The sequence below is a fragment of the Rhamphochromis longiceps genome, linkage group LG1 (assembly GCF_057381845.1).
Source record: "Rhamphochromis longiceps isolate RC_006_pf linkage group LG1, R_longiceps_female_GT1.1, whole genome shotgun sequence".
In the NCBI taxonomy this organism is placed as follows: Eukaryota; Metazoa; Chordata; class Actinopteri; order Cichliformes; family Cichlidae; genus Rhamphochromis; species Rhamphochromis longiceps.
The window spans coordinates 4,961,672-4,977,832 of record NC_140557.1 but is presented as its reverse complement, the minus strand read 5'-3'; the positions used below and the strand labels follow the sequence as shown (position 1 = coordinate 4,977,832).

The window sequence follows — 16,161 nt, the reverse complement described above, 5'->3', positions numbered from 1 at the left end:
TCTCTATGTTTAGAGAAAGTGCTTTTGAGAATGGGTGTGACTGGGTGAATTTGGCAAGTTGTATAGAGCAATTTGAGTACTCTGGGAGAGTAGGAAAGCACTATATCAGAATCAATCAGTCCTCACATAAAAGCAGTAAAACCAGCCTGCCTGACAACACACCTGAACAAGATTCAAATCAATTAACAAAAAGTGGAGGCAGAGGTGCACTGTAAAAAAACAAACTGTAGATTTTACGGTAAAACGCTGGCAGCTGTGGTTGCCAGAAATCTACCGTAAAATTACGGGTGGAACATTTTCTTCTTTAACGGTAAGAAGGTATTGTTATTGTTTATTTTACGGTTAAAAATAGTGCTAGGGTCAATATTTTACCGTAGAAGAAAATGTTTTAACTTGAAGAACAAATGTTTTTCCCTAGAATTAACATGAAAATAACATATAAAATAAAGTTTGTGCCAGAAAACACAACATTCTTTCCCTGTAAAATTAACTATCTAAATATAGAAAAAATACAATTTTATTCTGTAACCGTTTTTAGACTAGAGTGCTTTTAAGTCTTCTACTCTTTAAGTTTAATACACAAACCATGATTTTATTCAAATTACTAAATGTAACACAAAAATGTCCACCTTAAATTTCCAAAAAAGTATTTTATTTAACATCTTTGATGCTTTGAACATCAAACATTTATATTTTTACTCAACAAATCACAAATAGTTACTGGTTATCTCCATGACAGTAACAGTGAGGAATCACAGAATTCTTACAAGTTCTGTTCAAACTGTGCAAAACCAGTGCTGTAAGTTGAGCACACATTATACTTCACATTACCTTTTGCAGACAATTCAGACGCCATTAAGTGTGTTGGTGCTGTTCTCACTACATAAATGTCAGTACACGTAAAATCTTGACTTTTCAAATTATCCAAATACAAATATAGAGAATTAAAAAAATTTTCTATAATTGAAAGAAAGTCTGAATTGAAGAAATTACAGGAACAAGTTTACACCCACATATTTTGCACACAGAACTGAGTAGTAAAGCTGAAAATGTACATCTTAAAACTGCATCAGGTAACAAACGAAAACTTTACACTTGTTTTGAGAACGTCAACTGCAAATTTTTGGATAACTACAAAATGCCAGCAATGTACATGCAGCATACTTTTACACTATTGTAATACAAATATCTTTAAAACTGGGGAAATTAAAATCCAAGAAACAAAATCGCGGGTTTACCACATTTTCACCAGATACATTTTTCAGATATAAAACAGTGAATCAAAAGTAGAACATGTACTTTTACAAATTGTGTCTAGTAAAACTTCACATTGTTAAAAACTTCCCACTCACAATCAGAAATGTAACAATCGTTTCAAAAACATAACATCTGTAGAGTATGTAACATGGTATACCTTTATCACTTCGTCTCAAACAAGAGGGGTAGGACTAGATCCACTCATGGTCAGCAATGTCTGAGATGAGAGTGAGGACTCTGGGATTGACTGAGAACACTTTTTTCTTCTTGGATTCAACCTTGGTGCCTCTCTCAGGATTTATGGAAAAGAAACACCTTCATGAAAAAAGGGCAAGAGAGATTGAGGAAATTAACAACCTGAGGTGGGATATCAAATGGCCAAGTTTGATAAGCACAAAAATAAATCCATAATAAAAGAAATTTTACCGTTGATGGAACTCCAGTGTTGATCGTAGTTCCACAGGGTAGTGTATGTTAAAGCAGTAGTAACTGCCAAACATTAGGCAGATAGCAGAGGTGAAGGTTGTGATGCGGTCGTTGACAATCTTCTTGTCAATGCTCAACATGAATGTCTCAGCAGCGAAGCAGGAGGAATTAAAACAACAACAACAAATCAAAAACTTAAATAACAAGAGCTTTAATGTCAGTCATATATACAAATACAGAGATACTTGTTACATGGATCATAGGATGAGTTATGTTACTAGTTGAACTTACAGTATATGGTTGTGTTATCCAGTGTATTAGTGTGGAAGCAACAGAACATGAAACTAAACAAGTCAAGACTACAAGAACGTGGCAGTTACAACAGAAAAAAAAAGTTGAATTTTGCACTTTCGGCTTACCGCAAACAATGATGACGGGTGTTGGTGGCACTTTCTCCATCTGAACATCTTCTGCAAGGCTTGTCATCTCAACGCAGTGAAACAGAAGCTCTCCCTTCTCGTCAAAATGAGCCAGTAAAAGAAGCATCATCTCAATGACTTCTTGCAAGCAACCACTGGACTGCCCTCTTTCAGTCTGAAGTTTGAGAACAGCATTCAGGACTTGCTTGTGCTTTTGTGCATCAACATATTTGAGGAACTTTAACAGACGTGCACCCTTTTTGTCTACATTGGCAAGGAAGGTCTCCATCAGATTCACACCAGTCAGTTCTTGGAAATGTGCGGTCATACCAACTTCATTGAAGAGAAAGGGCCATTCCTGGCATAGTTTCTGGATGCTTGCCCCTTTGTTGATGTCTTTACGCTGCGTGTAATAGGTGCACTTGACTAGTTCTTTCACAACATCTGTACTGTAGTTATTCTTTTTAAACAGCTTCTTCATTTCTTCTTTTTTTTCAAGCTGACTCCACAGTCTCAGAGAGTGGCAAATGCTTTGGCTCCCAGCTAATACAGCCATATGTGTCTTGAACCCTTGCTTTTTGTTCAGCTGGTATTTCATCTGTGTCGTTGTCGTCATCTGATATTGCTTTGCGTTTTTTTACCTTTGGTGTGTCAGGTCGCTTGACATTTTCAACTCTTGCCTGAAGTTGCTGCAGTGACCTGCCCGTGAGCTCCGCCGGCAGCCAGCTGTGCCTGAGTGACCGAGCCCCAGGCCGAGAGGCCGGGGGCACCCCACCTCCGAAATGCCCCGAGCGAGCCCCAATAAGCGGCCGCCAAGGAGTGAGCCGGTGTGTACCCGGACGCCCACCCCCAGACACAAAGAACCACCAACGCACCGACACCTGAGGGAGTCCGCCACCGGCAGGGGAAGTGGTGGTGGGTGGAGATAGGCCCTCCAAGGTTTGGAGGCCTGAGATGTCCCCAGAGAGGTGGCGTCTGATACCCAACCTGACATATAGACACAGACATACAGGTACACACAGACACAAACATCCATTCCCACCCTCATGCTCTCATATGCACTTACACCACACTCAACCGACGTGGAGACAGACATAAAGAGACGCTGTATTAGGGCTGGGCGATATATCGAGTTTTTAAAAAATATCGATATATTTTCATACGAGATATAAGATGTGACAATATCGTTTATATCGATATAGTCTATGTTACGTTATAATTATACTTGTGGAGCCGCAGGTTTGCCTCTCTTTCGTCCACTTTTGTCTCTACGCAACGTTACTCGGCCTCGCCTCTCCTGCACTGAACACAACTCCCCCATAGCTTCACCTGCAGGCAATGACAAGATGAAAGCGGAAAATCTCCGTTAGCGAGTTACCGTGCGTGGGGCTGGATGGCGTCAACGTGTTAGCGAGCTAACCGCGCTAACGACATGCAGCCCAGAGGGGCTGCACGGGCTAAAATCCTTTCCTTTTCTCAAAAATCGACAGTGCACCTTATGTATGAATTCTGGTTGTGCTTACTGACCGCAAATGGCACCTGTTCAGAGACGTGGTGCAGCTGTGAAATCTGTCTCTTTGTTATTATGCTCAGCGTCTATTAGTTTACATTTTGACTGCACAATTGTGAGCTTTTTGTTATGCACAAAAACAACATTGTTTTCTTTTATTTATGGACCATGATTATTTAATATATGCTGATAATTTATTTTTGAGTAATATCTACGCTGTATGTAAATAAAAGTGCCCGTGTGACATCTGGGACACAGTGTGACTAAGAACTCTCTTTTTGTTCTTAACTTATGGCTTAAAAAAAAAAAAATCGAGATATATATCTTATATCGCCATCCAGCTAAAAAATATCGAGATATGAATTTTGGGTCATATCGCCCAGCCCTACGCTGTATACACGATCACACTCCCCACGCGTACTCTACCAACCGGGTCTAGGTACCCTTGCCCCTGGAGGGGGGAACTGCACCCGGACCCAGGTGGTGTTACACTTTTCCCTGCAGTGGGGAGAGGCAGACCGCCCCGACTCCGCAGCAGCAGGGAGGCCCCACACCCCAGACCGCAGTCGGACGGCCAACTCCTCCTAGCCCCCCCGCTCCAGCAGGCCGCAGAGAACGGGGGTGAGAGAAGACTCCAAACCTCCCTCCACCCGCTCATTGTAGTGTTGATGCATGTGTGTTCTAAGGTGCAATTAAAACCCAGAAGGGCATGGAGCTACCTGCCAGAGAGCAGCAGGTAAGCGCATAGTCCCTCCTGCTAGCCCTCAATGTCTACGTAAAGAATTAAATACAGACCTGAACTTTATCCCCTGAACTTCTGACACGTCTTCTCTTTCCAGTTGTTCAGTGGCAGATCTATACGTTTCTGGGGTCCGCTGAGGTCCACACACTGCTGGATCAGCACCCTGAAATTCAGTTCGAGTTAACAGACAATATCTGCATAAGTACACTGATGAACTGAAATTTTCTGTAAAACCCCCAATACAATGAGAGCCCAGGTTGTCTCCAGCAATGCAGTAGAGCGCTCCTTTCACAACAGTTTTGTCTGCCATTGTTATCCCATTCTCCTCTAGGCAAGGCAAGGCAAGGCAAGTTTATTTGTATAGCACAATTCAACAACAAGGTGATTCAAAGTGCTTTACAGAGACATTAGAAACAAAAACAAATAAAAAGCATGATTTAAAATTGATTAAAACAAGCAAATAAACTAACTAACTAATTAACAAACAAACAAACAAAACAGTATATAAAATCAAAACAGATAAAATCAGAACAGTAGATAAAATCAGTAGTTAAATGTAAGTTTTGAAATTTAAGCTTAAAAGTGTGGATTTGGTGCTTTATTCAAATGCAGCTGAGAACAGGTGAGTCTTCAACCTGGATTTAAATAAACTGAGTGTTTCAGCTGATCTGAGGCTTTCTGGGAGTTTGTTCCAGATATAAGGAGCATAAAAGCTGAATGCAGCTTCTCCGTGTCTGGTTCTGACTCTGGGAACTGATAAAAGACCGGATCCAGATGACCTGAGGGATCTGGAAGGTTCATACTGGGTCAGGAGGTTATTGATGTATTTTGGTCCTAAACCATTCAGAGCTTTATAGACCAGCATCAGAACTTTAAAGTCTATCCTCTGACGGACAGGCAGCCAGTGTAAAGACCTCAGAGCTGGACTGATGTGGTCCACTTTTTTGGTCTTAGTGAGGACTCGAGCAGCAGAGTTCTGAATGAGCTGTAGTTGTCTGACTGATTTTTTCGGTAGACCTGTAAAGATGCTGTTACAGTAATCAAGCCTACTAAAGATGAATGCATGGACTAGTTTTTCCAGGTCCTGTTGAGACATCAGATCTTTTATCCTTGAAATATTCTTGAGGTGATAGTAAGCTGACTTTGTTATTGTCTTAATGTGTTTTTCTAAGTTTAGGTCTGCATCCATCACTACACCCAAATTTCTCGCCTGGTTTGTGGTTTTTAGATGTATAGATTGAAGTTCTCTGGTGACCTGTAATCGTTTTTCTTTGGCGCCAAAGACTATTACCTCAGTTTTGTTTTTGTTTAGCTGGAGAAAATTGTGGCACAACCAGTCATTGATTTCCTCAATGCATTTACCAAGAGCCTGCACAGGGCCTTGGTCTCCTGGTGACATTGTGATATATATTTGTGTGTCATCTGCATAGCTGTGATAGTTTATTTTGTTGTTGTTTATAATCTGTGCCAGTGGGAGCATGTAAATGTTAAACAGAAGGGGTCCCAAGATGGAACCTTGGGGAACTCCACATGTGATACTTGTCTGCTCAGATGTGAAGTTACCTATTGATACAAAGTATTTCCTGTTTTCTAAGTATGTTTTGAACCAGTTTAGTACAGTTCCTGAAAGACCTGTCCAGTTCTCCAGTCGTTTGAGTAATATGTTGTGGTCAACTGTATCAAATGCTGCACTGAGATCCAGTAAAACTAAGACTGACATTTTTCCACTGTCTGTATTCAGACATATGTCATTAAACACTTTGGTCAGAGCGGTTTCAGTGCTGTGGTTCTGTCTAAAACCTGACTGGAAGGCATCGTAGCAATTATTCTGTTTTAAGAAGTAATTGAGCTGTTGAGAAACTGCTTTTTCAATGATCTTACTTAAAAATGGGAGATTTGAGATCGGCCTGTAGTTGTTCATTTGTGTCTTGTCAAGATTGTCCTTTTTCAGTATAGGTTTTATTACAGCAGTTTTTAGTGATTCTGGAAACACACCTGATAATAAAGAAAAGTTGACGATCTGTAACAGGTCTGACTCTAAAGTCTTTGAGACCTTTTTGAAAAAACTTGTTGGCAGGACATCTAAACAGCAGGAGGAGGAGTTCAGTTGACCTAAGATGTCCTCCAGGTCTTTGCTGTTAATAGGTTTAAACTGTTTCATGGTATTTAAGCAGTTTTTTGGTGGACACAGTATATATCCTGGATCTGCTGTTGATGTACCAATTGCTTGTCTAATTTTTTGGATTTTTTCTGTGAAGAATTTGGCAAAGTCATTGCAGGCCATGGTCGAATGAAGTTCAGCTGCCACTGACACAGGAGGGTTTGTTAGCCTGTCAACTGTAGAAAATAAGACCCGAGCATTATGGCTGTTTTTAGTGATTATGTCAGAGAAGTAGGACCTCCTTGCACTCCTCAGTTGTAAATTATAATTGTGAAGTTTCTCTTTATAGATGTCATAATGAACCTGGAGGTTTGTTTTTCTCCATCTGCGCTCAGCTTTCCTGCACTCTCTTTTTTCATTTTTCACCAGTGTGGAGTTTCTCCATGGAGACTTTTTCCTTCCAGAGATAACCTTCACCTTAATGGGAGCAATAGTGTCCATTACTTTTAACATGTTAGCATTGAAGCTATTGACGAGCTCATTGACTGACCCTCTGGACAGGTCAGGTGTTAATGGGAAGACCTGGTTAAAAATTGCACTACTGTGTTCAGTTATACACCGTTTTGTGATCACTGTTGTTGATATATTTGTGTGGGCTGAGATTTTACTTTCAAAGAAAACACAGTAATGATCAGACAGGCCCACATCAGACACAGTAACCTTTGAAATGCTCAGGCCTTTGGAGATCAGTAGGTCAAGAGTGTGTCCTCTATTATGTGTGGCCTCTGTTACATGCTGAGTCAGCCCAAAGTTGCCCAGAGTGTTACTTAGGTCTTTAGTCCCTTTGTCCTGAGGGTTGTCCACATGGATGTTAAAATCCCCAGCAATAATTACACAGTCAAAATCAACACCGATCACAGACAACAGTTCACTGAGGTCATTAAAAAAGTCTGTGCAGTATTTGGGAGGCCTGTAAACATTAAGAAACACAACTTTGGATGGGGCCTTCAGCTGCAAAGCCACATATTCAAAAGACTGAAAACTTCCAGGAGATAGCTGCTTACATTGAAATGATTCATTAAATAAGACAGCAACCCCTCCTCCTCTCCTGCTCGCCCTGACCTCACTGATAAAACTGTAGTTAGGAGGGGTCGTCTCGATGAGAACAGCTCCACTGTTACTTTGGTCCAACCAAGTTTCAGTTAAAAACATAAAATCAAGGCTGTGCTCAGTGATTAAATCATTAATTAAAAATGTTTTCCCAGCTAAAGATCTAACGTTTAATAAAGCCAACTTAAGTGTTTTAGAGGTATTACTTGTCCCCTCGTGTTTGGGAGCAGTCTGTGGCACACAAGGTATGTTTACTATATTTAAAGATCTTTTAGAGCGCAGCTCTCTGTGTTTTGACCAGGCCACATGTCTCCTTCTGTCACCTAAAAGTACAGAAATTTTAAAACCTTCTAGTAAACAGGGTCCCAGCTTCTCCTGGGAAAAGTCATCACTGCCATAATCCTCACAGCCCGGACCCTTCACACATCACACATCAGACTGCGGAGACAGAGCATGAAGGTGGTAAGGAGGAACTAAGGGGGGCGAGGCTGGGCAATGTGACTTCGATTGCTCTGTTGAGGGTGGGGCTCGATGGCGAACCTTTGGCCGCTCTGGTGGGGGGTTTATGGGGGACAAAAAGGGATTGGGACGGGGGGTAGATCTGAGCCCAGCATTGACCCGCTCCATCATCTCCTCAGTGAATTTCAGGTGTGGGGAGGAGGGAGAAAGGGAGGGGGAGGAGGGTGATGGCCTGTCAGGGGTTTTGGGGACTGGTCCCTTGTCCTGGTCGTTGGTGTTGTTGAGAGAGTTGGAGGCAAATAGGGACCCCTCTTCTTGCCTTAGATGTCTCTCCTTTCTGAGGCTCTTCCTCAGATGCCTTAGGTGTCTCTCCTTTCTGAGGCTCTTCCCGGGTGGGGGCAAATGGAGCTCCTCCTCAAGGTTTCTGCTGGGCTTTGTCTGTTCTTGGAGTACTGTTTGTTCCTCTTTATGAGATAACTCCTCGTTTATCTCAGCCTTGGCACCAAGCACAGATGGATGACGTATGGAATAAAACAAGTTGGAGGTGAACAGTTTCACCCCTGACTTGTTAAAATTAAATCCATTTGCTTTAAACAGATGCCTGCGTTCCCAAAAAATATTAAAGTTGTCGATAAAATGCACTGAGTGGTCGGCACATGCTGATATAAGCCATTTATTCAGTGTAAACAACCTGCTGAATCTCTCGTCTCCTCCTCTGACCGGCGGTACAGGTCCACTGATGAATACAGCTGCATTCAGAGAGTTTACAGTATTTAATAATCCAGTAAAGTCCCGTTTCAGAACCTCCGACTGTTGTTTGGACACATCGTTTGACCCTGTATGCAGAACAATGTTTGTCACAGTTGGATATTCATCTGCAATTTGAAGAATTCTCTCCTTCAGGTTGTTGACCATATCCTTAGAAAAGCAGAGGACTTTAGTGTTCTTACCGCACATCCTTTGTACATCCTTTACGGCAGAGTCACCCACAATCAGAGTTTCAGTACCTTCAAATCAGTCAGGAGTTCTGAAAAAACATTTTCATGGCCAAATTCTTTGAAATCCTTCTCCCTACACAGTAAGACGGTGGATGTTGAGTAGAGAGAAGTACACAGCCAAAACCTTGTGCTTCTTTTTGGCAGAACCAAGTGGGTTCACTACTTCAAATGCATCCTGGTATAGAACCAGCTTGAGGCAATGTGGATTTTCCTGAAAAAATTTGTTTGACACAAACACGTTACCATCACAACAGTCGCTGAGAACATCTGGGCCCTATTTCAGGAAGCCGGTTTAGTGCAAAGTCTGACTAAGTATACCCTGAGTTAACGAAAACTCTGGGTTTTCGGTTTCACAAAGCGAGTTTAGATTAATCCTGAGTGAGTCACTATGACGACACACTCCGTGAAGCTAACCTGCTCCCTAGCAGGTTTACTTCAACTAACCCTGACGTTCTCCACCTCTTTGTCAGAAACCTGACTGTAGGAAGTGTCAGACATGGCGTGCCCCTTCCTTGAAGAGCCAGTAGATGTTGAAGCCCAAATTCTCCGCAGAGCTCTCCGCCGGGAGAGAGTGATTAGAGCGCGTTTGGACATTTTATCATTTCCTGATGATTTTCTGTGTGAACGTTACCGTTTTTCAGCACAATCTATAATTTATTTGAATAACATCCTCAGGCCTAATATTGCTCATGTGACACATCGTGGACATTCTCTCAGTTCTGTACATATTATTTGTATTGCACTTCGGTTTTTTGCAAACGGGAGCTTTCTGTATAATATTGATGACGCTGAGCACGTTTCCAAGGCTACCGTCTGTCGGGCAGTCAGGAATGTTACAGTTGCACTGAAACGTCTCCTGTACTCGTCTGTGGTGTTCCCCGGTCATAGACCCACAAGATTTATCAAAGAGGGATGCCACAAAATTGCAGGTAGCAGGATGAACAAAACTCAATTCATGATGTGGTGATACTTGAACTACTACTTAAATTTTACATTTATTTTCACGGTTCCCAGGCGTGATTGGCTGTATAGATGGCACTCACATTCCAATCATTGCTCCTTCAGTAAATGAAGGAGACTATGTGAACAGGAAGTCTTTCCACAGCATTAATGTACAGGTACATAGTTCCCTGTAGCATTTCAAACTAACAAATTATTTCATTACAGTAATGGATGCTAATTTGTGTTCTCTGCACTGTGAAGATCATATGTGATGCTGCCAACATTATCACAAATGTGGAAGCCAAGTGGCCAGGCTCTGTGAGTGGTGGTGGTGGAGGACCCCCACCTGTTTTTCGGGCCTCCGCTTTTTTTCTAGTGGCCATAACGGGTCACATTTGAGCATACAGAGTAAGCAAATATTTACTTGTAATGTGCTCAGATAATTTCAATAAGTGCTTACAGAAAGAAAATTAATGTAGCCTCTAACTGCAATTGATTTACATAGGACAAACAGACCAAGCACTATGGCTCATAATACAATTACACCTTACCTGTTTGGACTATATTTTTATATTTCATTTTTACTTGCTGCCAGGAACGTTTGGGGCCTGTTGGGTTGCACCTGCGCTCACATCACGTCACAAAATAAAATGTATAAAATAAAAAATGAAATATAATAAATAACGTGTTAAATGGGTGGAAATCCCTAGATCAATGTTTAGATTAACACTCACGCATTGACTCTGTCGGCTATGTTTTGCCATGCATGCTCCCTTTCTTTTGCAACTGAGGCTGTGTTACTTTTTTCCCGCAAAATTTGCATGTTATCGGCATATGCTGCCATCAGAATTTCGGCCTCAAGCGCTGTAACATACATTGACCGCGCCTTCTTTCCCTCCGTCTCCATGGTGACTCGCTTAATCTGTGCTCCACTAATCAGGGCTTTATGTATCCTCGTGCGCGCGCTTAACTTGGGGTTAAAGCAACTCCGCGTTGATTGAACTACTTGTTATCAGCTATTCTGAAACCGGATATTCCGAGTTGGACAGTTCGGGGTTACTCAACCCTGAGTATCGTTTTTCACTCTGAGTTTTCTAAACCGGCTTCCTGAAATAGGGCCCTGGTCTTGAAACATTATTAGGATCCACTGATATGAGACCTTGCCAAAAACTTGATTCCAGCATACCCTTCAAAGTATTTAGCAGAGGAACATAATAGGCAAATCTCTCCATCCTGTTCTCGTCCCTGCCCAAAAACACTTTTCTGGGTTCAACATACTTGAACACATCTTTAAAGCACTGAACTCTTGAATAAGCAGTTCTCATGGGCCCTGTGTGACAAGCTGAGAACAAGTCAGATTGTTTTACTGTGTCACAGATTTTTATAATGTCTTCATCTGAAACTGACATACCTTTTAGAAGTGACCTTAGTCTATTCAGTGTATACATCTGTCCCAATTCATGTATATTTTGTATTTCTTCAACAATGGTTTGAATGGTAGATGCTGGCAGAAGATGTTGTCCCTGTAGTTTAATGTAAAACATACATACATTTCTGAGATACAGGTCACTGAAATTAGACCCATCCATTCCAGGGTCTTCTATATCTGATACACTGGCACCTTCCTGTATGGTGGCACTTGTAGATGGACTCTCTGACTGAGTATCTTTGTTTAAACCACAAATCACATTTTCCAAACGTTTGTGTTTTCTAGACATATGGGAGGTAAATGTAGATTTTACAGAGAACACACTTTGGCATCCTCTCACTGGACAAGTTACATGCCGTCCCTCTTCTATGTGTTCCTTTAAGTGAGCAATCAAAGCTTTAGTTCCCTCACATTGGCGTTCACAAAGTGAGACAGTGCAATTCAAACCCATTAAGGTAGCATTCTGAGAAACAGTTGCGGTACCAGTGTGGTGGCGGTAGAAGTGAGACTTTAAAGCAGCATATCCAGAAAACACCTGCTTACAACTTACTTCAACACATTTAAAAATACACCGGGGTTCATTACGATGCAGTCTGCAATGCAAAACATAAGCTTTCACGGACTGAACCGATTCTCCACATATGCTGCAAAAATACATAGTCAATATGACACAGCTGCGAGGCTAGCTAACTTAAAGCTTCAGCCGGATGTTAAACAAGGCGGGAAAATCCAGGCCGCATTTAGACAAAGCATTCAAATATAGCTATACTAATTAGACGGTTTCCATTAATACACCCGTCTCCAAAACACGTCTCAAAACGCGCACTGCTGGTTTTGCAAGGCTCTTTTCAGCCTGATGTAGCTAACACTAATGCTAGAAATTAGCTAAAGCTAACGTAAATTTATCATTTGCGCCTTCACTGCCTGCAACACAATGCTGTCGATAAATAAACCAAGTTGTAGTGATGGCCCGCTTGAAGCTGACGCTCCGGAGCGTGTGTCGAAAAAAACAACACACTGGTTCAGAAGCACTGTGTCGAGGCTTGCTTCGTTTGGCAAAAGTCACGTGACCAGTGACGTCCGAAGCTTCATTACGCACGTAACTGCTTCGGTACCTGATTCAAACGGATATAAGGAAGTGAATCATCCACGGGATTCGTGGAGTGTGTTGATGGTGACAGAGAGCGAAGAGGTGATCATTCCACTGACAGATATGGAGCCAGCGAGGAAGAGAGGACATTCTGGCGTGTGGGAATATTTTGAGTTGATTTTGCTCAATTCATTTTATCTGCCGAAGTGAAAAACTTGAAATGTCCAAAATCATGTTTTCATAATGTAAATATCATTACAGCATATGACTTTAGGAACACTTCCATGTGAATTAAAGCTGATGAAGACTACAACAATGTATTTGACACTATACGTACATTACATTGCTACAGTTTAGAAAATCATTTTGTTTATTGTTTTTAGGTGATAGTCTGCAGGACCCAGGAATACCTGCATATCTACCAACTTGCAGTGTAGTTCCTGCACTCCACAGCCTCTTCTGTTCCATGCAAGTGGATTTTCTCCAGGGCAGGAGAAACTATTTCTAAGAAAAGAAACAGACTCAGCCAGCGCACAGTAACACTAATCCTCTTTTTAAATGTAAATAACAAAAGGGCTACCTGACATAGAGCATGTTTTTACTTTGCAAGTTCTTGATTAGGGGTGGGTTTTGATTATCGCCTTTCTGATTACAATCCATGCTAAATTGAATAAAGTGATATTGATTCATTAAAATCCCGTGTCGATTTGTAAATTAACGTTATTATGCCTGAAACGCCAGCATCTCAGGTTAAACCTCACAACATGTCGTCAAACACCATGCAGCTAAAACAGTAACTGGGAGCAGGTTTACGGATTCTGCATACAAACGTGAACACAGAGCGCGGACCCGACGCGTCAGAGTCAGATTTTGGTGCGTCGTCGGGTCCGCGCTGTGTTTGCCTCTTTTTTTTCCCGCTGGCTTCTGCAGCTGCAGGTTTCATAACTCTCTGTTTACATCTCTAATTAAGTCTCACATGTGTCAGCTTTCTTTTAATAGATACGAAATTATGGATATATACTGTTAAATGATCAGAATTGTAATATTTCTGACTGAGGCAAAACTTTCCAGATTCCAATCAAATTGAATCGGATCCTGTATCGAATCAAAAATGATTCTACAAATCAGTGACGATGCAGCCGTACTCAGCTCCCTAAGCATTTTCCCTTTCCAGTTCACAATGTTGTTGTGCCTGAAAATGAATAAATAAATGAAATGAAAATGAAATGAACAATCAATCCCACCCCTAGGTCAAAAATATGTATAGGACAATTGGCCTCATCTAATATTTTGTATGAACCTGTCCAGCTGTCCAGTGATTAAACGACAAGTAGATGGAGGCAGGACTTCACAGCAGGGGCATACTCCATAATGTGCTGTGCATTCTCATATGTATATTATATATATTGCTCACTTATTGTATTTACCAACATCAAGGAGTTATGAGCAAAGAAAGGCCACACCATAGTGCATGTTTAAATAGGGAAAGTTTATTGATCAAAATGTATTACGCAGATACGCATTACATTTTTTTCAGCCCCCCAATCGAGAAAACAAAACCAATTACATGTTCAAAGCAACGGAACGGTGGCCCAATATCAGAGAGAACTCCACTCTTGAGTGAGCAGTGATAATTGAGCAGTCCGTTTTATTTTGCAGATTCAAGCTGCTCTTCAAAATTTTCACCACCAGATGTCACCGGAGAGGACTGTGTTGAAAAGCTTCGAGTAATGAACCGTTTTTCAATACAAGCTTCAGTGCTTCGGAAAGCTTCATTTGGCCATCACTACCAAGTTGGATTATTTTCTTACCGTAGTAACTGAAGATGAGCTGTGGCAGACGTTAAATTTAAAAAATGAGAAACAAGTCCACGAAAATGAAGATAGTGTGCTGCCGTAGTCCAAAGCAAAACTTGTGTGGAGCTGTACAGACGTTATCTGCGGTGGAGCCTGATGCAGTGCGCTGATTGGCCGGTTTGAAATCAGGCACCTTGATGTGAAACGGTGCTCTAAACATCAGGGGAAAACGCCTAGTTTTGGGAGGAGGTGCTTTTAAAATCTTTTTTCTTCATATGATAATTAACTATGAATAAATAGAACAGACAACAGATTATTGTTTTAACACTTTTGGGATTATATGAATTCACTCAATAATATAGTATGTCTATCATTAGCTGTAGGTCTCTCAAGTTGTTGTTAGCTTTTACATTTTAAACTCATGGTTTATTGAGTTCAACAGAATGTAGATTTAACAGCTACATCCCATATTCTTTACAAAAACTACATCCAAAAATTGCCCTAATACATTTCTAGTACAAAGATCTTGGGACATATGAATATGCTGTATTAAATGTGCAATGAATCAAGAATGGATTTAATGTAAAGTGCTTTGGGCTTCTTGAAAACCGCTATCTAATCCATTATTATTATTATGTGAAATTAATGCAAAAATCACAAAGTCATATTACAGCATGTATCCATTACTAGCACAACCATGCTTACATTCAGCAATTAAAACCTGTATTTTTTTCAATAAATAAATGGAAAAAAAAATTGTGTTTGCCTGTTCTAAAGTTTATTGGAATCTTCTGTTAAAAAAAACTATGAAAGAGTGATTTACAGTAGGTTTATGTATTTTTTTCAGAGAAAAAATGTACATATTACGGTTTTTCTACATTTCTTTATTTACGGCAATTTCACATCAAATCAACAGTTTTAAACTGTTTTATAGTTAACAGGTTTTTCCTGTCGTATTTTTACTGTCGTTCACTGTTAAATATACGGATCTTTTTTACAGTGTGATCCATCCCAGCTTCAAAATGTCCTCTTAACAGCAGTGTTGCAGCTCACTGAAATTTTTAATGACCAACACGTAGGACTAAAATGATGTCCTTTATGTTATCTAAAATGTACAAAATCTTCAATTTTACTTATTAACATTTTCTGGTCATTTCTAAATCAATTTTATCTATCCATTTTCTTATTCATCTTGGGGCTGTAGGGGTACTGGAACTTATTTTTCATGGGACAAGAGAAAGGGAACATAAAAATACAAAATGCTATCATAACTTTATACAACTTTTATTTTATGTACATTTTATTGTAAGTTACTCTTTTGCAGTATTTTCTTCTCACACCACTTTGTGAATCTATATACAGTAGGTATTTCATATTTAATCAACAAATTCAATTTCAATTCAATTTTATTTATATAGCGCCAAATCACAACAACAGTCGCCTCAAGGTGCTTTATATTGTACAGTAGATCCTACAATAATACATACAGAGGAAAAGCCAACAATTATATGACCCCCAATGAGAAAGCACTTTGGCGACAGTGGGAAGGAAAAACTCCCTTTTAAAAGGAAGAAACCTCCGGCAGAACCAGGCTCAGGGAGGGGCGGGGCCATCTGCTGGGACTGGTTGGGGTGAGAGAAGGAAGACGGGATAGAAGACATGCTGTGTGTAGTGAAGTAGATTTTGGGGTAGGATTTTACGTGATGTCCGCAAATGCAGCACTAACATCAACGCCTTCCCAGCTGATAATTAGCAGCCTTATAAGAAACAGCTGCGCTTCACTATCACATGGAGGCATTTGGCAGTCTTTTCCCATCCAAGGTGGCTGAGAGCGTTAGGCAGCTAAGCACTGCAGATCTCCTGAAGAAAGCTGCTCATTAGT

At 40.8% G+C, this 16,161-nt stretch overlaps 1 protein-coding gene across 1 annotated transcript; it reads right to left on the bottom strand.

Annotated features, from left to right (window-relative positions):
• Window positions 1-905: 905 nt before the first annotated feature.
• On the bottom strand, window positions 906-3,095 carry LOC146678154 (uncharacterized). Its single transcript, XM_085410751.1, has 3 exons — window positions 2,102-3,095; window positions 1,684-1,851; window positions 906-1,572 (listed from the first exon to the last, which is right to left on the bottom strand). Exons 1-3 carry the CDS (start codon window positions 2,716-2,718, stop codon window positions 1,449-1,451), a joined length of 909 nt encoding a protein of 302 aa, XP_085266877.1. The 5' UTR covers window positions 2,719-3,095; the 3' UTR covers window positions 906-1,448.
• Between the last annotated feature and the right edge of the window lie 13,066 nt (window positions 3,096-16,161).